Here is a 20,216-nt window from a genome sequence, read left to right as displayed (position 1 = left end):
GTGATGGGTGTGTGTGAATGGTTGGTGTGTGTGGAGTGATGGGTGTGTGTGTGAATGGTAGGTGTGTGTGGAGTGATGGGTGTGTGTGTGAGTGGTAGGTATGTGTGGAGTGATGGGTGTGTGTGTGAATGGTAGGTGTGTGTGGAGTGATGGGTGTGTGTGTGAATAGTAGATGTGTGTGGAGTGATGGGTGTGTGTGTGTGTGAATGGTAGGTGTGTGTGGAGTGATGGGTGTGTGTGTGTGTAAGAATGGTATGTGTGTATTGATGGGTGTTTGTGTGAATGGTAGGTGTGTATGGAGTGATGGGTGTGTGTGTCAATAGTAGGTGTGTGTGGAGTGATGGGTGTGTTTGTGAATGGTAGATGTGTGTGGAGTGATGGGTGTGTGTGTGTGTGTGAATAGTAGGTTGTGTGGAGTGATGGGTGTGTGTGTGTTTGGATGGTAGGTGTGTGTGGAGTGATGGGGTGTGTGAAGGGTAGGTGTGTGTGGAGTGATGGGTGTGTGTGTGTGTGAATGGTAGGTGTGTGTTGATGATGGGTGTGTGTGAATAGTAGGTGTGTGTGGACTGATGGGTGTGTGTGGAGTGATGGGAGTGTGTGTGAATAGTAGGTGTGTGTGAAGTGATGGGTGTGTGTGTGAATAGTAGATGTGTGTGGAGTGATAGGTGTGTGTGTGTGAGTGGTAGGTGTGTGTGAAGTGATGGGTGTGTGTGAATGGTTGGTGTGTGTGGAGTGATGGGTGTGTGTGTGAATGGTAGGTGTGTGTGGAGTGATGGGTGTGTGTGTGAATAGTAGATGTGGGTGGAGTGATGGGTGTGTGTGTGTGTGAATGGTAGGTGTGTGTGGAGTGATGGGGTGTGTGTGTGTGTAAGAATGGTATGTGTGTATTGATGGGTGTTTGTGTGAATGGTAGGTGTGTATGGAGTGATGGGTGTGTGTGTGAATAGTAGGTGTGTGTGGAGTGATGGGTGTGTTTGTGAATGGTAGATGTGTGTGGAGTGATGGGTGTGTGTGTGTGTGTGTGTGAATAGTAGGTTGTGTGGAGTGATGGGTGTGTGTGTGTGTGGATGGTAGGTGTGTGTGGAGTGATGGGGTGTGTGAAGGGTAGGTGTGTGTGGAGTGATGGGTGTGTGTGTGTGTGAATGGTAGGTGTGTGTGGATTGATGGGTGTGTGTGAATAGTAGGTGTGTGTGGACTGATGGGTGTGTGTGGAGTGATGGGAGTGTGTGTGAATAGTAGGTGTGTGTGAAGTGATGGGTGTGTGTGTGAATAGTAGATGTGTGTGGAGTGATGGGTGTGTGTGTGTGAGTGGTAGGTGTGTGTGAAGTGATGGGTGTGTGTGAATGGTAGGTGTGTGTGACGTGATGGGTGTGGGTGTGAATGGTAGGTGTGTGTGGAGTGATGGGTGTGTGTGTGTGTGAATAGTAGGTGTGTGTGGAGTGATGGGTTGTTTGTGTGAGTGGTAGGTGTGTGAAGTGATGGGTGTGTGTGTGTGTGAATGGTAGATGTGTGTGGAGTGATGGGTGTGTGTGTGAATGGTAGGTGTCTGTGGAGTGATGGGTGTGTGTGTGAATGGTAGGTGTATCTGGAGTGATGAGTGTGTGTGAATGGTTGGTGGGTGTGGAGTGATGGGTGTGTGTGTCAATAGTAGGTGTGTGTGGAGTGATGGGTGTGTGTGAATGGTTGATGTGTGTGGAGTGATGGTTGTGTGTGTGTGTGAATAGTAGGTGTGTGTGGAGTGATGGGTGTGTGTGTGTGAATGGTAGATGTGTTTGGAGTGATGGGTGTGTGTGTGAATGGTAGGTGTGTGTGGAGTGATGGGTGTGTGTGTGTGAATAGTAGGTGTGTGGAGTGATGTGTGTGTGTGTGTGTGAGTGGTGTGTGTGTGTGTGAATGGTTGGTGTGTGTGTGAATGGTAGGTGTGTGTGGAGTGAGGAGTGTGTGTGTGTGTGAGTGGTAGGTGTGTGTGAAGTGATGGGTGTGTGTGTGAATGGTAGGTCTGTGTGGAGTGATGAGTGTGTGTGAATGGTTGGTGTGTGTGGAGTGATGAGTGTGTGTGAATGGTTGGTGTGTGTGGAGTGATGGGTGTGTGTGTGAATGGTAGGTGTGTGTGGAGTGCTGGTTGTGTGTGTGTGTGTGAATAGTAGGTGTGTGTTGAGTGATGGGTGTGTGTGTGTGAATGGTAGGTGTGTGTGGAGTGATGGGTGTGTGTGTGAATGGTAGGTATGTGTGGAGTGATGGGTGTGTGTGTGAATGGTAGGTGTGTGTGGAGTGATGGTTGTGTGTGTGTGTGTGAATAGTAGGTGTGTGGAGTGATGGGGGTGTGTGTGTGAGTGGTAGGTGTGTGTGAAGTGATGGGTGTGTGTGCGTGTGAGTGGTAGATGTGTGTGGAGTGATGGGTGTGTGTGTGAATGGTAGGTGTGTGTGGAGTGATGGGTGTGTGTGTGAATGGTAGGTGTGTGTGGAGTGATGAGTGTGTGTGAATGGCTGGTGTGTGTGGAGTGATGGGTGTGTGTGTGAATGGTAGGTGTGTGTGGAGTGATGGGTGTGTGTGTGAATAGTAGATGTGTGTGGAGTGATGGGTGTGTGTGTGTGTGAATGGTAGGTGTGTGTGGAGTGGTGGCTGTGTGTGTGTAAGAATGGTAGGTGTGTGGATTGATGGGTGTGTGTGTGAATGGTAGGTGTGTGTGGAGTAAAGGGTGTGTGTGTGAATGGTAGGTGTGTGTGGAGTGATGGGTGTGTTTGTGAATGGTAGATGTGTGTGGAGTGATGGGTGTGTGTGTGTGTGTGTGTGTGAATAGTAGGTTGTGTGGAGTGAAGGGTGTGTGTGTGTGTGAATGATAGGTGTGTGTGGAGTGATGGTGTGTGTGAATGGTAGGTGTGTGTGGAGTGATGGGTGTGTGTGTGTGAATGGTAGGTGTGTGTGGATTGATGGGTGTGTGTGAATAGTAGGTGTGTGTGGAGTGATGGGTGTGTGTGGAGTGATGGGAGTGTGTGTGAATAGTAGGTGTGTGTGAAGTGATGGGTGTGTGTGTGAATAGTAGAAGTGTGTGGAGTGATGGGTGTGTGTGTGTGTGTGAATGGGAGGTGTGTGTGGAGTGATGGGTGTGTATGTGAGTGATGGGTGTGTGTGTGAATAGTAGGTGTGTTTGGAGTGATGGGTGTATGTGTGAGTGGTAGGTGTGTGTGGAGTGATGGGTGTGTGTGAATAGTAGGTGTGTGTGGAGTGATGGGTGTGTGTGGAGTGATGGGTGTGTGTGTGAATAGTAGGTGTGTGTGGAGTGATGGGTGTGTGTGTGAGTGATGGGTGTGGTATGAATAGTAGGTGTGTGTGGAGTGATCGGTGTGTGTGTGAGTGGTAGGTGTGTGTGGAGTGATGGGTGTGTGTGTGAATGGTTGATGTCTGTGGAGTGATTTTTGTGTGTGTGTGTGAATAGTAGGTGTGTGTGGAGTGATGGGTGTTTGTGTGTGTGAATGGTAGATGTGTTTGTAGTAATGGGTGTGTGTGTGAATGGTAGGTGTGTGTGGAGTGATGGGTGTGTGTGTGTGAATAGTAGGTGTGTGGAGTGATGTGTGTGTAGGTGTGTGTGTGGTGGGTGGGTGTGTGAATGGTAGGTGTTTGTGTGAATGGTAGGTGTGTGTGGAGTGATGAGTGTGTGTGTGTGTGAGTGGTAGGTGTGTGTGAAGTGATGGGTGTGTGTGTGTGTGAGTGGTAGGTGTGTGTGGAGTGATGGGTGTGTGTGTGAATGGTAGGTGTGTGTGCAGTGATGGGTGTGTGTGTGTGTGAATGGTAGGTGTGTGTGGAGTGATGGGTGTGTGTGTGAATAGTAGGTGTGTGTGGAGTGATGGGTGTTTGTGGAGTGATGGGTGTGTGTGGAGTGATGGGTGTGTGTGTGAATGGTAGGTGTGTGTGGAGTGATGGGTGTGTGTGTGAATGGTAGGTGTGTGTGGAGTGATGAGTGTGTGTGAATGGTTGGTGTGTGTGGAGTGATGGGTGTGTGTGTGAATGGTAGGTGTGTGTGGAGTGATGGGTGTGTGTGTGTGTGTGTGTGTGTGTGTGTGTGTGTGTGTGTGTGTGAATAGTAGATGTGTGTGGAGTGATGGGTGTGTGTGTGTGTGAATGGTAGGTGTGTATGAAGTGATGGGTGTGTGTGTGAATGGTAGGTGTGTGTGGAGTGATGGGTGTGTGTGTGAATGGTAGGTGAGTGTGGAGTGATGGGTGTGTGTGTGTGTGTGTGAATAGTAGGTGTGTGTGGAGTGATGGATTGTGTGTGTGAGTGGTAGGTGTGTGTGGAGTGATGGGTGTGTGTGTGAATGGTAGGTGTGTGTGGAGTGATGGGTGTGTGTGTGAATGGTAGGTGTATCTGGAGTGAGGAGTGTGTGTGAATGGTTGGTGTGTGTGGAGTGATGGGTGTGTGTGTGAATGGTAGGTGTGTGTGGAGTGATGGGTGTGTGTGTGAGTGGTAGGTATGTGTGGAGTGATGGGTGTGTGTGTGAATGGTAGATGTGTGTGGAGTGATGGGTGTGTGTGTGTGTGAATAGTAGGTGTTTGTGGGGTGATGGGTGTGTGTGTGAATAGTAGGTGTGTGATGGAGTGATGGGTGTGTGTGTGAATGGTAGGTGTGTGTGGAGTGATGGGTGTGTGTGTGTGTGAATGGTAGGTGTGTGATGGAGTGATGGGTGTGTGTGTGTGAATAGTAGGTGTGTGATGGAGTGATGGGTGTGTGTGTGAATGGTAGGTGTGTGATGGAGTGATGGGTGTGTGTGTGTGAATAGTAGGTGTGTGATGGAGTGATGGGTGTGTGTGTGAATGGTAGTTGTGTGTGGAGTGATGGGTGTGTGTGTGTGTGTGAATGGTAGGTGTGTGTGGAGTGAAGGGTGTGTGAGTGGTAGGTGTGTGTGGAGTGATGGGTGTGTGTGTGAATGGTAGATGTGTGTGGAGTTATGTGTGTGTGTGTGTGTGAATAGTAGGTGTGTGTGGAGTGATGGGTGTGTGTGTGTGAATGGTAGGTGTGTGTGGAGTGATGGGTGTGTGTGTGAATAGTAGATGTGTGTGGAGTGATGGTTGTGTGTGTGTGTGTGTGAATGGTAGGTGCGTGTGGAGTGATGGGTGTGTGTGTGAATAGTAGGTGTGTGTGGAGTGATGGGTGTGTGTGTGAATGGTAGGTGTGTGTGGAGTGATGGGTGTGTGTGTGAATAGTAGATGTGTGTGGAGTGATGGGTGTGTGTGTGTGTGAATGGTAGGTGTGTGTGTAGTGATGGGTGTGTGTGTATGAATAGTAGGTGTGTGTGGAGTGATGGGTGTGTGTGAATAGTAGGTGTGTGTGGAGTGATGGGTGTGTGTGATTAGTATGTGTGTGTGTAGTGATGGGTGTGTGGTGAATGGTAGGTGTGTGTGGAGTGATGGGTGTGTGTGAATAGTAGGTGTGTGTGGAGTGATGGGTGTGTGTGGAGTGATGGGTGTGTGTGTGAATAGTAGGTGTGTGTGGAGTGATGGGTGTGTGTGTGAGTGGTAGGTGTGTGTGGAGTGATGGGTGTGTGTGTGAATGGTTGATGTCTGTGGAGTGATGGTTGTGTGTGTGTGTGAATAGTAGGTGTGTGTGGAGTGATGGGTGTTTGTGTGTGTGAATGGTAGATGTGTTTGTAGTAATGGGTGTGTGTGTGAATGGTAGGTGTGTGTGGAGTGATGGGTGTGTGTGTGTGAATAGTAGGTGTGTGGAGTGATGTGTGTGTAGGTGTGTGTGTGGTGGGTGGGTGTGTGAATGGTAGGTGTTTGTGTGAATGGTAGGTGTGTGTGGAGTGATGAGTCTGTGTGTGTGTGAGTGGTAGGTGTGTGTGAAGTGATGGGTGTGTGTGTGTGTGAGTGGTAGGTGTGTGTGGAGTGATGGGTGTGTGTGTGAATGGTAGGTGTGTATGGAGTGATGAGTGTGTGTGAATGGTTGGTGTGTGTGGAGTGATGAGTGTGTGTGAATGGTTGGTGTGTGTGGAGTGATGGGTGTGTGTGTGAATGGTAGGTGTGTGTGGAGTGATGGGTGTGTGTGTGAATGGTAGGTGTGTGTGGAGTGATGGGTGTGTGTGTGAATGGTAGGTGTGTGTGGAGTGATGAGTGTGTGTGAATGGTTGGTGTGTGTGGAGTGATGGGTGTGTGTGTGAATGGTAGGTGTGTGTGGAGTGATGGGTGTGTGTGTGTGTGTGTGTGTGTGTGTGTGTGAATAGTAGAAGTCTGTGGAGTGATGGGTGTGTGTGTGTGTGTGAATAGTAGGTGTGTGTTGAGTGATGGATTGTGTGTGTGAGTGGTAGGTGTGTGTGAAGTGATGGGGGTGTGTGTGTGTGAGTGGTAGGTGTGTGTGAAGTGATGGTTGTGTGTGTGTGTGAGTGGTAGGTGTGTGTGGAGTGATGGGTGTGTGTGTGAATGGTAGGTGTGTATGGAGTGATGAGTGTGTGTGAATGGTTGGTGTGTGTGGAGTGATGAGTGTGTGTGAATGGTTGGTGTGTGTGGAGTGATGTGTGTGTGTGTGAATGGTAGGTGTGTGTGGAGTGATGGGTGTGTGTGTGAGTGGTAGGTATGTGTGGAGTGGTGGGTGTGTGTGTGACTGGTAGATGTGTGTGGAGTGATGGGTGTGTGTGTGTGTGTGAATAGTAGGTGTTTGTGGGGTGATGGGTGTGTGTGTGTGAATAGTAGGTGTGTGATGGAGTGATGGGTGTGTGTGTGAATGGTAGTTGTGTGATGGAGTGATGGTAGATGTGTGTGGAGTGATGGGTGTGTGTGTGAATGGTAGGTGTGTGTGGAGTGATGGGTGTGTGTGTGAATGGTAGTTGTATCTGGAGTGATGAGTGTGTGTGAATGGTTGGTGTGTGTGGAGTGATGGGTGTGTGTGTGAATGGTAGGTGTGTGTGGAGTGATGGGTGTGTGTGTGAGTGGTAGGTATGTGTGGAGTGATGGGTGTGTGTGTGACTGGTAGATGTGTGTGGAGTGATGGGTGTGTGTGTGTGTGAATAGTAGGTGTTTGTGGGGTGATGGGTGTGTGTGGAGTGATGGGTGTGTGTGTGAATAGTAGGTGTGTGATGGAGTGATGGGTGTGTGTGTGAATGGTAGGTGTGTGTGGAGTGATGGGTGTGTGTGTGTGTGAATGGTAGGTGTGTGTGGAGTGATGGGTGTGTGTGTGTGTGAATGGTAGGTGTGTGATGGAGTGATGGGTGTGTGTGTGTGAATAGTAGGTGTGTGATGGAGTGATGGGTGTGTGTGTGAATGGTAGGTGTGTGATGGAGTGATGGGTGTGTGTGTGTGAATAGTAGGTGTGTGATGGAGTGATGGGTGTGTGTGTGAATGGTAGTTGTGTGTGGAGTGATGGGTGTGTGTGTGTGTGTGAATGGTAGGTGTGTGTGGAGTGAAGGGTGTGTGAGTGGTAGGTGTGTGTGGAGTGATGGGTGTGTGTGTGAATGGTAGATGTGTGTGGAGTTATGTGTGTGTGTGTGTATGAATAGTAGGTGTGTGTGGAGTGATGGGTGTGTGTGTGTGTGTGTGAATGGTAGGTGTGTGCGGAGTGATGGGTGTGAGTGTGAATGGTAGGTGTGTGTGGAGTGATGGGTGTGTGTGTGTGTGAGTCGTAGGTGTGTGTGAAGTGATGGGGTGTGTGTGTGTGAGTGGTAGATGTGTGTGGAGTGATGGGTGTGTGTGTGTGTGTGAATAGTAGGTGTGTGTGGAGTGATGGGTGTGTGTGGAATGATGGGTGTGTGTGTGAATAGTAGGTGTGTGATGGAGTGATGGGTGTGTGTATGAGTGGTAGATGTGTGTGGAGTGATGAGTGTGTGTGTGTGAATGGTAGGTGTGTGTGGAGTGATGGGTGTGTGTGTGTGAATGGTAGGTGTGTGATGGAGTGATATGGGTGTGTGTGTGTGAATAGTAGGTGTGTGTTGGAGTGATGGGTGTGTGTGTGCGTGGTAGGTGTGGGTGGGAGTGATGGGTGTGTGTGTGTGTGAATAGTAGGTGTGTGATGGAGTGATGGGTGTGTGTGTGAATGGTAGGTGTGTGTGGAGTGATGGGTGTGTGTGTGTGTGAATGGTAGGTGTGTGTGGAGTGATGGGTGTGTGTGTGTGTGAATGGTAGGTGTGTGATGGAGTGATGTGTGTGTGTGTGTGTGAATAGTAGGTGTGTGATGGAGTGATGGGTGTGTGTGTGAGTGGTAGGTGTGTGTGGAGTGATGGCTGTGTGTGTGAATGGTAGGTGTGTGTGGAGTGATGAGTGTGTGTGAATGGTTGTTGTGTGTGGAGTGATGGGTGTGTGTGTGAATGGTAGGTGTGTGTGGAGTGATGAGTGTGTGTGAGTGGTAGGTGTGTGTAGAGTGATGGGTGTGTGTGTTTGTGAATGTTTGCTATGTGTGGAGTGATGGGTATGTGTGAGTGGTAGGTGTGTTTGGAGTGATGGGTGTGTGTGAATGGTAGGTGTGTGTGGAGTGATGAGTGTGTGTGAATGGTAGGTGTGTGTGGAGTGATGGGTGTGTGTGTGAATGGTAGGTGTGTGTGGAGTGATGAGTGTGTGTGAATGGTAGGTGTGTGTGGAGTGATGAGTGTTTGTGAATGGTAGGTGTGTGTGGAGTGATGGGTGTGTGTGTGTGTGAGTGGTAGGTGTGTGTGGAGTGATGAGTGTGTGTGAATGGTTGGTGTGTGTGGAGTGATGGGTGTGTGTGTTTGTGAATGGTTGCTATGTGTAGAGTGATGGGTATGTGTGAGTGGTAGGTGTGTGTGGAGTGATGAGTGTGTGTGAGTGGTAGGTGTGTGTAGAGTGATGGGTGTTTGGGAATGGTAGGTGTGTGTGGAGTGATGGGTGTGTGTGTGAATGGTAGGTGTGTGTGGAGTGATGAGTGTGTGTGAATGGTAGGTGTGTGTGGAGTGATGAGTGTTTGTGAATGGTAGGTGTGTGTGGAGTGATGGGTGTGTGTGTGTGAGTGGTAGGTGTGTGTGGAGTGATGAGTGTGTGTGAATGGTTGGTGTGTGTGGAGTGATGGGTGTGTGTGTTTGTGAATGGTTGCTATGTGTAGAGTGATGGGTATGTGTGAGTGGTAGGTGTGTGTGGAGTGATGAGTGTGTGTGAGTGGTAGGTGTGTGTAGAGTGATGGGTGTTTGGGAATGGTAGGTGTGTGTGGAGTGATGGGTGTGTGTGTGAATGGTAGGTGTGTGTGGAGTGATGAGTGTGTGTGAATGGTAGGTGTGTGTGGAGTGATGAGTGTTTGTGAATGGTAGGTGTGTGTGGAGTGATGGGTGTGTGTGAATGGTAGGTGTGTGTGGAGTGATGGGTGTGTGTGAATGGTAGGTGTGTGTGGAGTGATGGGTGTGTGTGAGTGGCAGGTGTGGGTGAGAGTAAGAGAAGTGATGCGGGTGAGCAGGAATGGGCAGGAGTGAGTGGAAGCTGACAGGAGTGATGGGAGGGTGGGAGGTCTTTTTCCCCACTTCTTACTCTTGATTCCAGTGTTTGTTTGTTTGTTTGTTTGTTTAAGACTTTGCTTTTTAAGAAAGCACACCCTCTGGGCTGGAGAGTTGGCTCAGAGGTTAAGGACACTGTCTGTTCTTCCAAACACTGTCTGTTCAATTCCCAGCAACCACATGGTGCTCCATAACCATCTATAATGCAATCTGGGCCCTCTTCTGGTATGAGTACTGTATAAATAATAAATAAAATCTTTAAAAAAAAAAGAAAAAAAGAAAGAAAGCACACCCTCAGGCTCACAGTAAGAAAGGATGGTGCGTGCAGATTTCCCATATAACCCCTGTGATGGCTACTGTTGACCATCAACTTTATGGAATCTACAGTTACTTGGAAGAGGGGCCTCTGGATGTGTGGGGGACAGGGAGAGGGGTAATCTTAATTATATTGACTGGGGATGACCTGCCCACTGTGGGGGGCACCATTCCTTGGCTGGGATCCTAAGCTGGATAAATGGAGAATGGGAAGTGAGCACCAGCATGGATTTAATCTTCTCTGCTTACTGGCTGTGAGTGCACGATGGCGGGCTGCCACCTGACAGAGCAAACCCTCCTCTCTCAAGTTCCCCCAGTGAGAGCGTTTCACCACCACAGCACTAGGGGAGAAGCTGAGGCAGCTGCTCGCTAGCACATGCACCATTTCCTCAGTGACCCAGATTCCTCTCCAGAGCCACACATTTGTTAGAGCTGACACTTGGGAGTTACCTAAAGTCCATAGGGGGTGTGAACAGTCCATGACTTTGGTCAACTGTACAGTGCTTGCATCCTTCATAATAGAGTCCCATATAATATCTTCACTGTCCTAAAATAGCCTTTGTGCTCCAAATCTTTATCCAATTCCTTTCCAACCAACCAGCTGACATCACTGATCTGTTTACTGCCCTCACGGATTTTTTTATTTTTTATTTTTGGTCTCTTCCAAACACCATTTAGTTAGCCATACAGAGTACATAGCCTTTTCAGTTTTTTTTCAGTTAATAATATGTATAAATTTCTTCACTTATCAGTTTACCCACTGACCAGTGAAAATAATGACTTAGTTCCTTCCAAGTTCTGGTGGTTATGAATAAAGCTATCATAAATAATGTGTATGTGTTTTTTCAAATGGACAAACATTTCCAGTTCCTTTGGATTAATGCCAAAGAGTACAATTGCTAAATGCTACAATGAAAATATAGTTTGGTTTTGCAGTAATTGCCAGATCGTCTTCCAGGGAGTTGTGCTGTTTTGCATTTTTGAGAATGAGAATTCCAGCTGCTCCATGATCTCACCATCATTATTGGATTTTAATGATTATGAGTGTGTGGGAGTGACTGCTCATGCCTGTTTGTGCACACTAGCGCCACGAGAGGGTGCTGTGTTTTCTATTCTATCTCTCTCTACTTATTTCTTTGAGGCAGGCTCTCTCCCTGACCCTAGGCCCTGCACTTTCTCAGCTGGGCTAGAAGTCAGCAAACCTCAGAGATCCCCCTATCTCCACCTGCCTCAGAAACATGCAGACATCCATAGGTACATTCCTACATACATACATACATGTATACATACATACATACAGTTTGCTACGTGGGTTCTGGTATTGGAACTCTGAGTCTCCTGATTACACACCAAGTGCTATTAACTTGAGCCGTTTCTCCAGGCCAGGTATTGGTCGCTCTAAGAGGTGTGTAGTGGAATTTCATTTTCATTTTAATTATATTTCCTTGATAACATAGAAATGCTGTATGTAGTTTGTTTTATACATGTGTAATAAAATAAAAGGATAAAAAACAAATATACATACGTACGTATCAAAAGAAAAAAAGGAAAATAAGGCATAGTCTATGCTTACTCACTTATATCTGAGTTTTAATTACATATCTAATATTTCTTCACATTGATTTTGATTATATATGCACAAGCCTTTAAATTAAGAAAATAAAACTCAAAATGTGTTTTCTACAACCAAAATATCCTGAATGTTTTCCAGGATGATGCTAATTGTCAGAAAACCTTTACTTTTTTTTTTTTCTTTATAAAGCAGACATGCAAGAAAAAAAGAAAGAAATGAAGCGTGTAATTCACATTCATATTTACCATGTATCTTATTTGAGGAGATATCTGTTAGTCTTTGGTGCATTTTTAAATTGAATAGTTTAGTCTTAAAGAATACTTTAAGAGTTCTTTCTAAATTTTGGATATATCAGTCAGAAGACCTACCAGCATAGATCTTTTTCAAATGTTTTCTTCCTGTTTCTGGCTTGTTTTCTCATTCTCTTGTCATGTGCTCTTCAAACAGTTTTAAATTTTTAATGAACAAGAATGACCATGGCACAATAACGTCAAGGATGCAACGGTGGCATGCACACCTTGGTGGCAACCAACAGCTCTGTAATTGGACTTAAGCTCCACTGAACAAAGGGCAAATCATGCCTGGTACTGGAAACCTAGCCAACATCTCAGGGCCAGCGAAGTCATGGGTCTTGGAGGAAAACCTACAACCACCATTTTACTACATCATCATAAGCCGTAACTACACTGTAAATATCAGTCCTTGTATCCTCAGATGAGTGTAGCCCTCACCCCACAGCAAGGTCAAGATGCAGAACTGTGCAGCCCTGTCTCAATGGCTGCATCTACAACTCCCTCACCGAAGGCTCAAGAGGAGAGGGCAGCAAGATTACAAGAACCAGAGTTAACAGGGAGTTTGCTGTCTAAATGTCAGAAGCCACACCGTAAAGTCTCAGCAACAAGATGGCAGGCTGTGCGCTGAACAAGAGCAGTAGACACGCTGATCTGAGCCAGAGGAGGGAGGTCAGGGCAGAAGCCAGGATGCCTGAGCCCCACACAAAGAACTACAGGCAACAGGGATGCTGAGAGTGGGAGAAACAGTCTGCCAGGGCAACAGGGATGCCGAGAGTGGGAGAAACAGTCTGCCAGGGCAACAGGAATGCTGAGAGTGAGAGAAACAGTCTGCCAGGGAAGAGCACACTGATGAGTTATCCAATGCCAAGTGGTCAGCCCTGAAAACATATGTACACACACACACACACACACACACACACACACACACACACACACACACATGTGTACGCATGTGTGTATGTATGTAGACATATATATTGAACAGGTTGTATGAAGGTATTTAAGGAGTGTGTGTGTGTGTGTGTGTGTGTGTGCATGTGTGTAAAACAACTAATAAAAAAGGTCATGGACTTGAAAAAGCACAAGGAGGGGCATTTGGGGGTATATGGGAGGGTTCAGAGGGTAGAAAGGAAAGGGAGAAATGATGTAACTATATCATAATCTCAAAAAACAAAGCAAAGAGTTTAAAATGTTTTAACAAAGTCTAATTTTACCAATTATTTGGTTTTGTGCCCTCCAAATCTCACGGCTTTAATATCCTGGAAGGTTAATGGTTTTGCCTTTTACATTTAGAGCACTGTCCATGCTGTGTTAGTTTTTTGTCTGTGTCTAGATCCCCTGCACCACACACATAGGAGCCCACTTGTTCTAACATTCTTTGAAATGATATCTTTGCTTTTTTTTTTTGCCAAAGATTAACAAATTATGTGCATTTATTTCTGAACTCTGCTCTGTCCCAAGCATCTATTTGTCTGGTCCTTCTACCTCTTGCAGACAGATAGAGTTAGTCCTCTGACCTATTCCTCTACAATATGTGTTGTTTGTTCTTGCTGTTTTGCCTCTCTGTATAAACGCTGGGTTCAGTTTTTGGGTGCTCACAAAATAACTTGCTGGGGCTTTAAATCAGGGTTATACTGAACTCACACATTTGATGGTTGATTTTGTCAATGTGACATAATCTAGAGTCATCTGGAACAGTGTGTTAATGGGTGGCTGTCTAAATCAGCTTGACTCACGGGCATGGCTGTGGGGGTGTTGTCTTCATTAGCCAAGCTGTGTCCACCACAGGCGTTACCACTCCCCAGGCCTGCGGATCCTGGACTGTGCCGATGTAAAGACTGAGTATTAACTAACAAGCAAGCATGGCTCTAGTCTTTCTTTGCTCTCAACTGCGGTGTGACTGGCTGCTTCAAGTTCCTCCTGCCTGGACTTTCCCATAGTGATGGACAGTAACGTGGACTTGTGAGCCATTTCTCTTCTATGCTTCTTTGGTCAGGGCATTTTACCACAGGACCAGGAAACAAACTGGGACACATATTGAGTTGGGAAGAACATTTTGACGCTATTAAGTCTTCTTAACAAGGAATATCTTCATTTAGTTATACTATGATGTCTTGCATCAGAATTTTAGTTTTCCTTACTTGGGTCTTGTACATAATTGTGAATTTTTTGTTTTGTTTTTTACTCACAATTTTCATTTTTAGGGAGCTGCTAACATAAGTGGTGTTACACTTTAAAATTCAGTATCAGCCTCCCTGTTCAGATACAGAAAAGCAACTACAGAAGCAACTGCGGCGTACGGGCTATTTGCACTGGCCTATGACCACCATCTTACGTTCTCTTATTGTCAGGAGCTTTTCATTTATTTTGTTGTTGACACTTGGATATTCCTCACTAATTATCATACAAGCTGCAAGTGAAGCTTAGTCTCCAATTCACTTGTCTTTTGTTTCCTTTCATCTATATATTTTTTGGGTGGGGTTTGGTTTTTGGTTTGGTTTGGTTTGGTTTTTCAAGACAGAGTTTCTCTTTGTAGCCTTAACTGTCCTGGATTCACTTTGTAAACCAGGCTGTCCTCAAATTCACAGAAATCTGCCTGCCTCTGCCTCCCAAGTGCTGGGATTAAAGGCGTGCACCACCACACCCAGCTCAGAACATCACATTTTTAAAGGTAATTTTAGAACACATTTTATGTATGTATTTATTTAGTTAGTTGTTGCTACCTAATCCAGGTTGGCTTTAAACTGATATGTAGCCCAGGATAGCCTCAGCCTCAGCCTCCTCAGTGCTAGGATTTGATTACACTTGTACCACACTCAGCATTAGAATACTTTTAGATTAGCAAAGAAAGATAACACAGTGAGGGGCCATGTACCCCACATCTAGCTACTGTCCTCATGTATGTCCATGTAGTCTACTTGTAATGTTAATGAGCTCATATTGACACATGATTGGCTGGCATCTCTATCTTACTCATGTTTCCTAAAGTTTCCTTACTGTCCCGTCTCTGTTTCAGGGTCTGATTTAGGAAAAGTCATTGTGTTCAATAGCCATGTCCCCTCACGTCTGTCATGACAATGGCAGTTTCTTAGACTCTTCGTTCATCACGACCTTGACAATAGCGAGAATTGTTGGATAGTTGATTTGTGAGATGCCCTTGGATTGGACATGTTCTCTTCGCAATCACCAGGCAATGCATTCTGGGAACGAAGAACACACATGTTGACTGCAGCCTCATAGCACATCATAGCACGAACACAGATCACAGTGTGGCGTGGCTTTGTTGACATTAGCCTTGGTTAGCTGGTTCCAGATAATGAGATTACGTTTGCCAGGCTTCCTCTTTGTAAAGTTTCTCTTTTCATTTCCCATATGCACTAGGGAAAAGTCATTATCCACATCTCACACCTAAGGAGTAGTGAGTCACCCTCACGTCCTTAGAGAGCAGCACACAGATAATGTGACATGATTCCTCGTGGGAATCTGTCCTTTCCCCGCTGAGGCACGTATTCCATCACTTATTTGGGTATAGACTCATGGACATTTGTTTGTTACTTTGGGTTATACTGCAGTAGTAGTTGTTTATTTTTCCTCAGTATCTTCCAGCTTTCCTCAATATATTCCATGTGGACGTTTCATTTTCCTCACCATGGTCACTTCACTTCTCCACCTTTTAACATTAGCTGGCACTGCCTGCTCTGTGCCTACTGTCTACCACCTGGTTGGGCCTGAGAATCAGTATTTCTCTAAGTAACTGTGATTCCTTTGTACTGGAGAAAACATAACAGGGCACCTGATAGGCCTGTCGTTGTGAAGCATCACTTCAAGGCCTTTTTGCGTAAAGGTCTACACTGGCACAGACTGAGTAGTCTTTCTCTTCCAAAGAATAAGGAAATATGCTGGGTGGTGGTGGTGCATACCTTTAGTCTCTGCACTCGGGAGGCAGAGGCAGGTGGATCCCTGTTGAGTTTGAGGCCAGCCTGGTCTACAATGTGAGTCCAGGACAGCCAAGGCTACACAGAGAAACCCTGTCTCGAAAAACCAAAACCAAAAAGAACAAGAAAATATACACTCACCTGTGTATAGACACCCACATATAACTATTTCTACATATCATTATCTCGAAGTGTACCACGCTAAGTGTGTGTCTGACTTTGATCATTTCTACAGAAGTCATTTCTACACTCTACTCCTTATCAATTATGCACCATCCCAGTTTAAAAAACAAAAAACAAAAATCTTGCCTCCTGCCACCCACTTACTGGGTTGTTGAATTCTAGCTTACACATAAAATGGCTTCAGACTTGTGGCCCAAACCCCGTGGGAAGCAGTGTAGCAGTTACAAAAGGATCTTTACAACCCTCACCACTTCCAAAGTCACAGGGACCGGTCCTAATCACATGCCCAGTGAGCTCACCCCATAGAGCTATAATATATTCAGGTCCTTTAATGTCTTTATTCTATTCTTAGCTTCCTCAAACTCCTAAAGGATTTCTTAATTTGCATAAACTTTACTCTTTATGCTATGAAGCGCTATGCGTCTTGACAAATATCTAATGTCTTGTGTTCACCATTATGGCGTTACACAAAAGTTCACCGACCTAAAACATCAGCGTGTGTCATCTGTTTAACTCTTGCCCGTCCTCTGGAAACACCGATCTATATACGGTGCGCGTTTGCTTTTTGGAAGATGCATGTTTGCAACATACAATACGTAACTTTATACTTCTTTAGCTTAGAAATGTGGATCTGAGACCTCTCCACAGCTTTTCACAGCGTGAATAGTGCATTGTTTTTCCTTAACTCGTTGTACGGCTATAGCAACTCCTCACACGCATGCCCACAAGCTGACCTCGGTATTTTCTCCTGCCAGATGACAGTAAACTGTGGCAAGTTGACAATTAAGGGTAAAAACACATGGTGTGTGGTCCAGGATGTCATTGTAAATAAAGAATAAATAATGTGAGTGAAAAGCATTGTGGTCTACGTAGGTCGGTATTTTCCTGGCTTAGCATGTTTAAAATGAACACTTCTGGTTTTGCTCTGCTATGTGTGCTTTGCCACTAGCCAGTCCCTCTTTCCGCGCTGTTGCATCCACAGCTGCGGAATCTGTAAGCGGATGGCCTTACATAGAGCAGAATAAGAAGAACATGGCTGCCTACAGCCTCACACAAGTTTTAATCAAACAGCTTTTGCTTGGAACTTTAGAAGACCTTTCTCCTCTGGATTAAAATTAGTAAAGAAAAAGGGCTAAAAACAAAAAATGACGCAGCATGCAGTCAGCACTTCGCAATCGAACTCAGTTTGCTCCTTGCTCTCATTGATGCTCCCTAGCGTCTGGTAGACCAGCAGCTGGGCGACAGGTATATTTACGTGTCTGAGGTTCCCAAGGCACCCAGGTGCACTTCACAAGCACGTGCCCCTTTGTAGTTTCCAATGTCCTGGGCTCCCTGACTTTGGATGAATCACACAGTGAGAAACAAATCCAGAGCTTCTGTGTGCATTTTTACCACATGTCCTATGTCTCCAGAGCAGGCCGAGGGGGCCACAAGTACGAGAGCTATTACAAAGAGAATACGCTTGATTTTCATGACTTGGAAAGACCTGGAAGGTGAAGTGACTAATGCATTTGTTTATAACTTTATTGAGAAAGAGAGACAGAGACAGAGACAGACAGAGACAGAGACAAAAAAGCATATGAGTGCCTACAAAGGCCAAAGCCGTCCTATCTCCTGGAGGTGGGGTTTCGGGTACTTGTGAGCCACCCCACACGGGCACTGGGAACTGAACTCTAGTTCTCTGCAAGAGCGGCCAGTGCTCCTAACACTAAACCATCTCTCCAGCCCTGGAAATATTACGTATCAGAGCCGTACATGGTGTATTCCTGCATGAGGAATTGGAGCCTATAATCCCACGTATTTTCAAAGAAGTTTCCAGAATTTGGATATTTACTAAATAACACCCAAACAGACAGATTTTATAATGAGCCCTGGAGTTTTCCGGAGTCCTGACTTACACTTTCCTTTCATGTGCACTGAGCTATCGGTAGCCTTCTGGTGTTCAGGCAGGCGGTTCCATTTGCCCAGGTGGTGTGTTTTTCCCAACCCCCACCATGGGGGAAGCTTGGATCTTTCCAGAAGGTCCTACTATGTCAAACCCTCCTCTCCAGGACCTGCTGATGAGACCTCCTTCCCCTGAGCTGAGGGATTACAGCTGTAGTTGTGGAATTGAATTGGAATTAACTTGACTGTGGGCGTGGTGACCAGAGTTTGATTACACACACACACACACACACACACACACACACACACACACACACACACACACAAACATACACAATGTAATAATAAACAAGCCCACAAAATAAAAATATCCATCTTGGTCAGACACTCATATTAATATCTTCCACAAATAGGTTGTTATATACCAATTGGGGTTGGAGTCATAACTTGAGCTGGTTAAGTGACATTTACACGGGCAAGCGGGGAAGCCAAGGAGTCTGAAGTCTCCCAGCTGGACGGTAACCAATTTCTAACAGCACGTGTCCCTTGATAGCTACATATCCTGGCGCACCTCGCAAAGGAATCTTACTGTTTGTATGCGAACTGCGGCTGGCCTACTCTCTGGGCCAGCCGCATGCAGGTGGCCTCGTCCAGTTGCTTTTTGTGGTAACTGCCCGAGTATGTTGTCACTGAAGCCGCAGACCACCTCGACTCGTCTTGCCACAGGTCTCGGGCCTTGCATCTGATCAGCTCGAACTCTTTAGACGGGAGAGGGCTGAAGGGAAGCAGAATTTCTGGGGCCAAGTAAAAATAATGCGCCATGGCTATGGGCGGGCTGCTGCGAGCAACAGCCTTTCAAGCCCTGGCCATAGCGAAGTGCTCGCTTCCTTCTGGTTGAAGGAAGCTATTGACTGGATGACCAGGCTTCTGAAGCCTCACAGCTCACAAAGAGAAGCTTAGCAGCCTTAGGTACAGTTACCAGGCAACAGGTCACAAAATTCCACAAATAAAACCTCCACTCTAAGCACACAGATTTTTTTTTCACTAATTTCTAAGTTGTAAAACTTTGAGCTGTTGATCTGAGAAATATACTGCTTCGTAATTATGGCAAGAAGGCACTGGGCAGAATTATTTGCCTATGGGTACTGACACAAATAATGAGCTACATCCTAAAGATGGCAGCTTAGGCGGTAGGAGCCGGGGGTGAAAAATGGCCCCTGAAAACCTGGGCTCCGAGAGCCTAGAAAACAGCATTAGCTGCTTGTAATGTCAATAGCAGGTGACTCGACAGTTTCTGTGTATTACAGAGCAGTGGTATTCCCGCTGGCTGGGTGACAGGACGGACATTCTGGCCTGTTAAAATAACAAGGATACAACCCCAGATTCTGATATTATCAGTCTTGGGGGTAACTGTTAAAAAGCCAAGGCCTGAAAAACAAAAACAACAGCAACAAACAAACAAACAAAGCCAAGGCCTGAATGCTGTAAAGAATTGTCAGGGATAAGAATCAAGGCAATAAAGCAGGCTCACAGGTGCACACCTTTAATCCCAGCACTCGGGAGGCAGAGGCAGGCGGATCGCTGTGAGTTCGAGGCCAGCCTGGTCTACAAAGTGAGTCCAGGACAAGCAAGGATACACAGAGAAATCCTCTCTGGGGAAACAACAACAACAACAACTCAAGGAAATGGCTATATCACGGTGAACTCCGAGGCTGAGAAATCAGATAATTCAGCACATGGTTCAGGATTCCTTCCTGCTTAATTGCTCTGTCCTTGGTTAATGTTTGCCTAGCCACACTTCTCCAGGGCCACTCTTAGTCAGGGTTCCTGTTGCTTTCATGAAACACCATGACCAAAAAAGCAGGTTGGGGAGCAAAGGGTTTTTTTTTTTTTTTGGCTTATACTTCCATGTCATATTTCATCACTGAAGGAAGTCAGGACAGGAACTCAAACAGGGCAGGAACCTGGAGACAGGAACTGATGCAGAGGCCGTGGATAACGCTGCTTACTGGCTTGCTCCACACGGCTTGCTCAGACTGCTCCTCGCTTATAGAACTCAGGGCTACCAGCCGAGGGATGGCACCACCCCCAATGAACTGGGCTTCCCCACCCCCCCATTGATCACTCATTGAGATAATGCCCTACATCTGATCTCATGGAGGCATTTTCTCACTAGAGGTTCCCATCTCTCTGATGACTCTAGCTTGTGCCAAGTTGACACACAAAACCCACACAGGACACCCACCAACAATTGTATGACTCTAGCTTGTGCCAAGTTGACACACAAAACCCACACAGGACACCCACCAACAATTGTATCACTCTAGCTTGTGCCAAGTTGACACACAAAACCCACACAGGACACCCACCAACAATTGTTTGACAAATTAAAATGAAATTGTTTTTTTTTTCTGAGACCAGATTTCTTTGTGTTAGCCTTTGCTGTCCTGTACTTGCTTTGTAGACCAGGCTGGTCTCAAACTCAAAGAGATCCACCTGCCTCTGCCTCCCGAGTGCTGGGATTAAAGGCGTGCACCACCACACCTGGCTCCTGACTTTTTTTTTTTTTTAAATGTCTGGCCTTTATCTTATGAACTCCTGGAGTGGGCACAG

The 20,216-nt window shown here is 46.2% G+C and overlaps 1 protein-coding gene across 1 annotated transcript in view; it reads right to left on the bottom strand.

The window, feature by feature from the left end:
* Positions 1–18,545, bottom strand: part of LOC311583610 (uncharacterized protein C4orf51 homolog) — a 53,899-nt gene extending 35,354 nt beyond the window's left edge. Inside the window, exon 1 of the mRNA XM_084757364.1 lies at positions 18,193–18,545. Within this exon, the coding sequence (XP_084613490.1) occupies positions 18,193–18,425 (233 nt within the window). The 5' untranslated portion in view covers positions 18,426–18,545. The remainder of the gene's footprint in view (positions 1–18,192) is intronic.
* Between the last annotated feature and the right edge of the window lie 1,671 nt (positions 18,546–20,216).

This window comes from Acomys minous (assembly GCF_964271855.1).
Source record: "Acomys minous genome assembly, chromosome: 14".
Lineage (NCBI taxonomy): Eukaryota > Metazoa > Chordata > Mammalia > Rodentia > Muridae > Acomys > Acomys minous.
The sequence above is the reverse complement of the archived record's forward strand: the minus strand, read 5'-3'. Positions and strand labels throughout refer to the sequence as shown.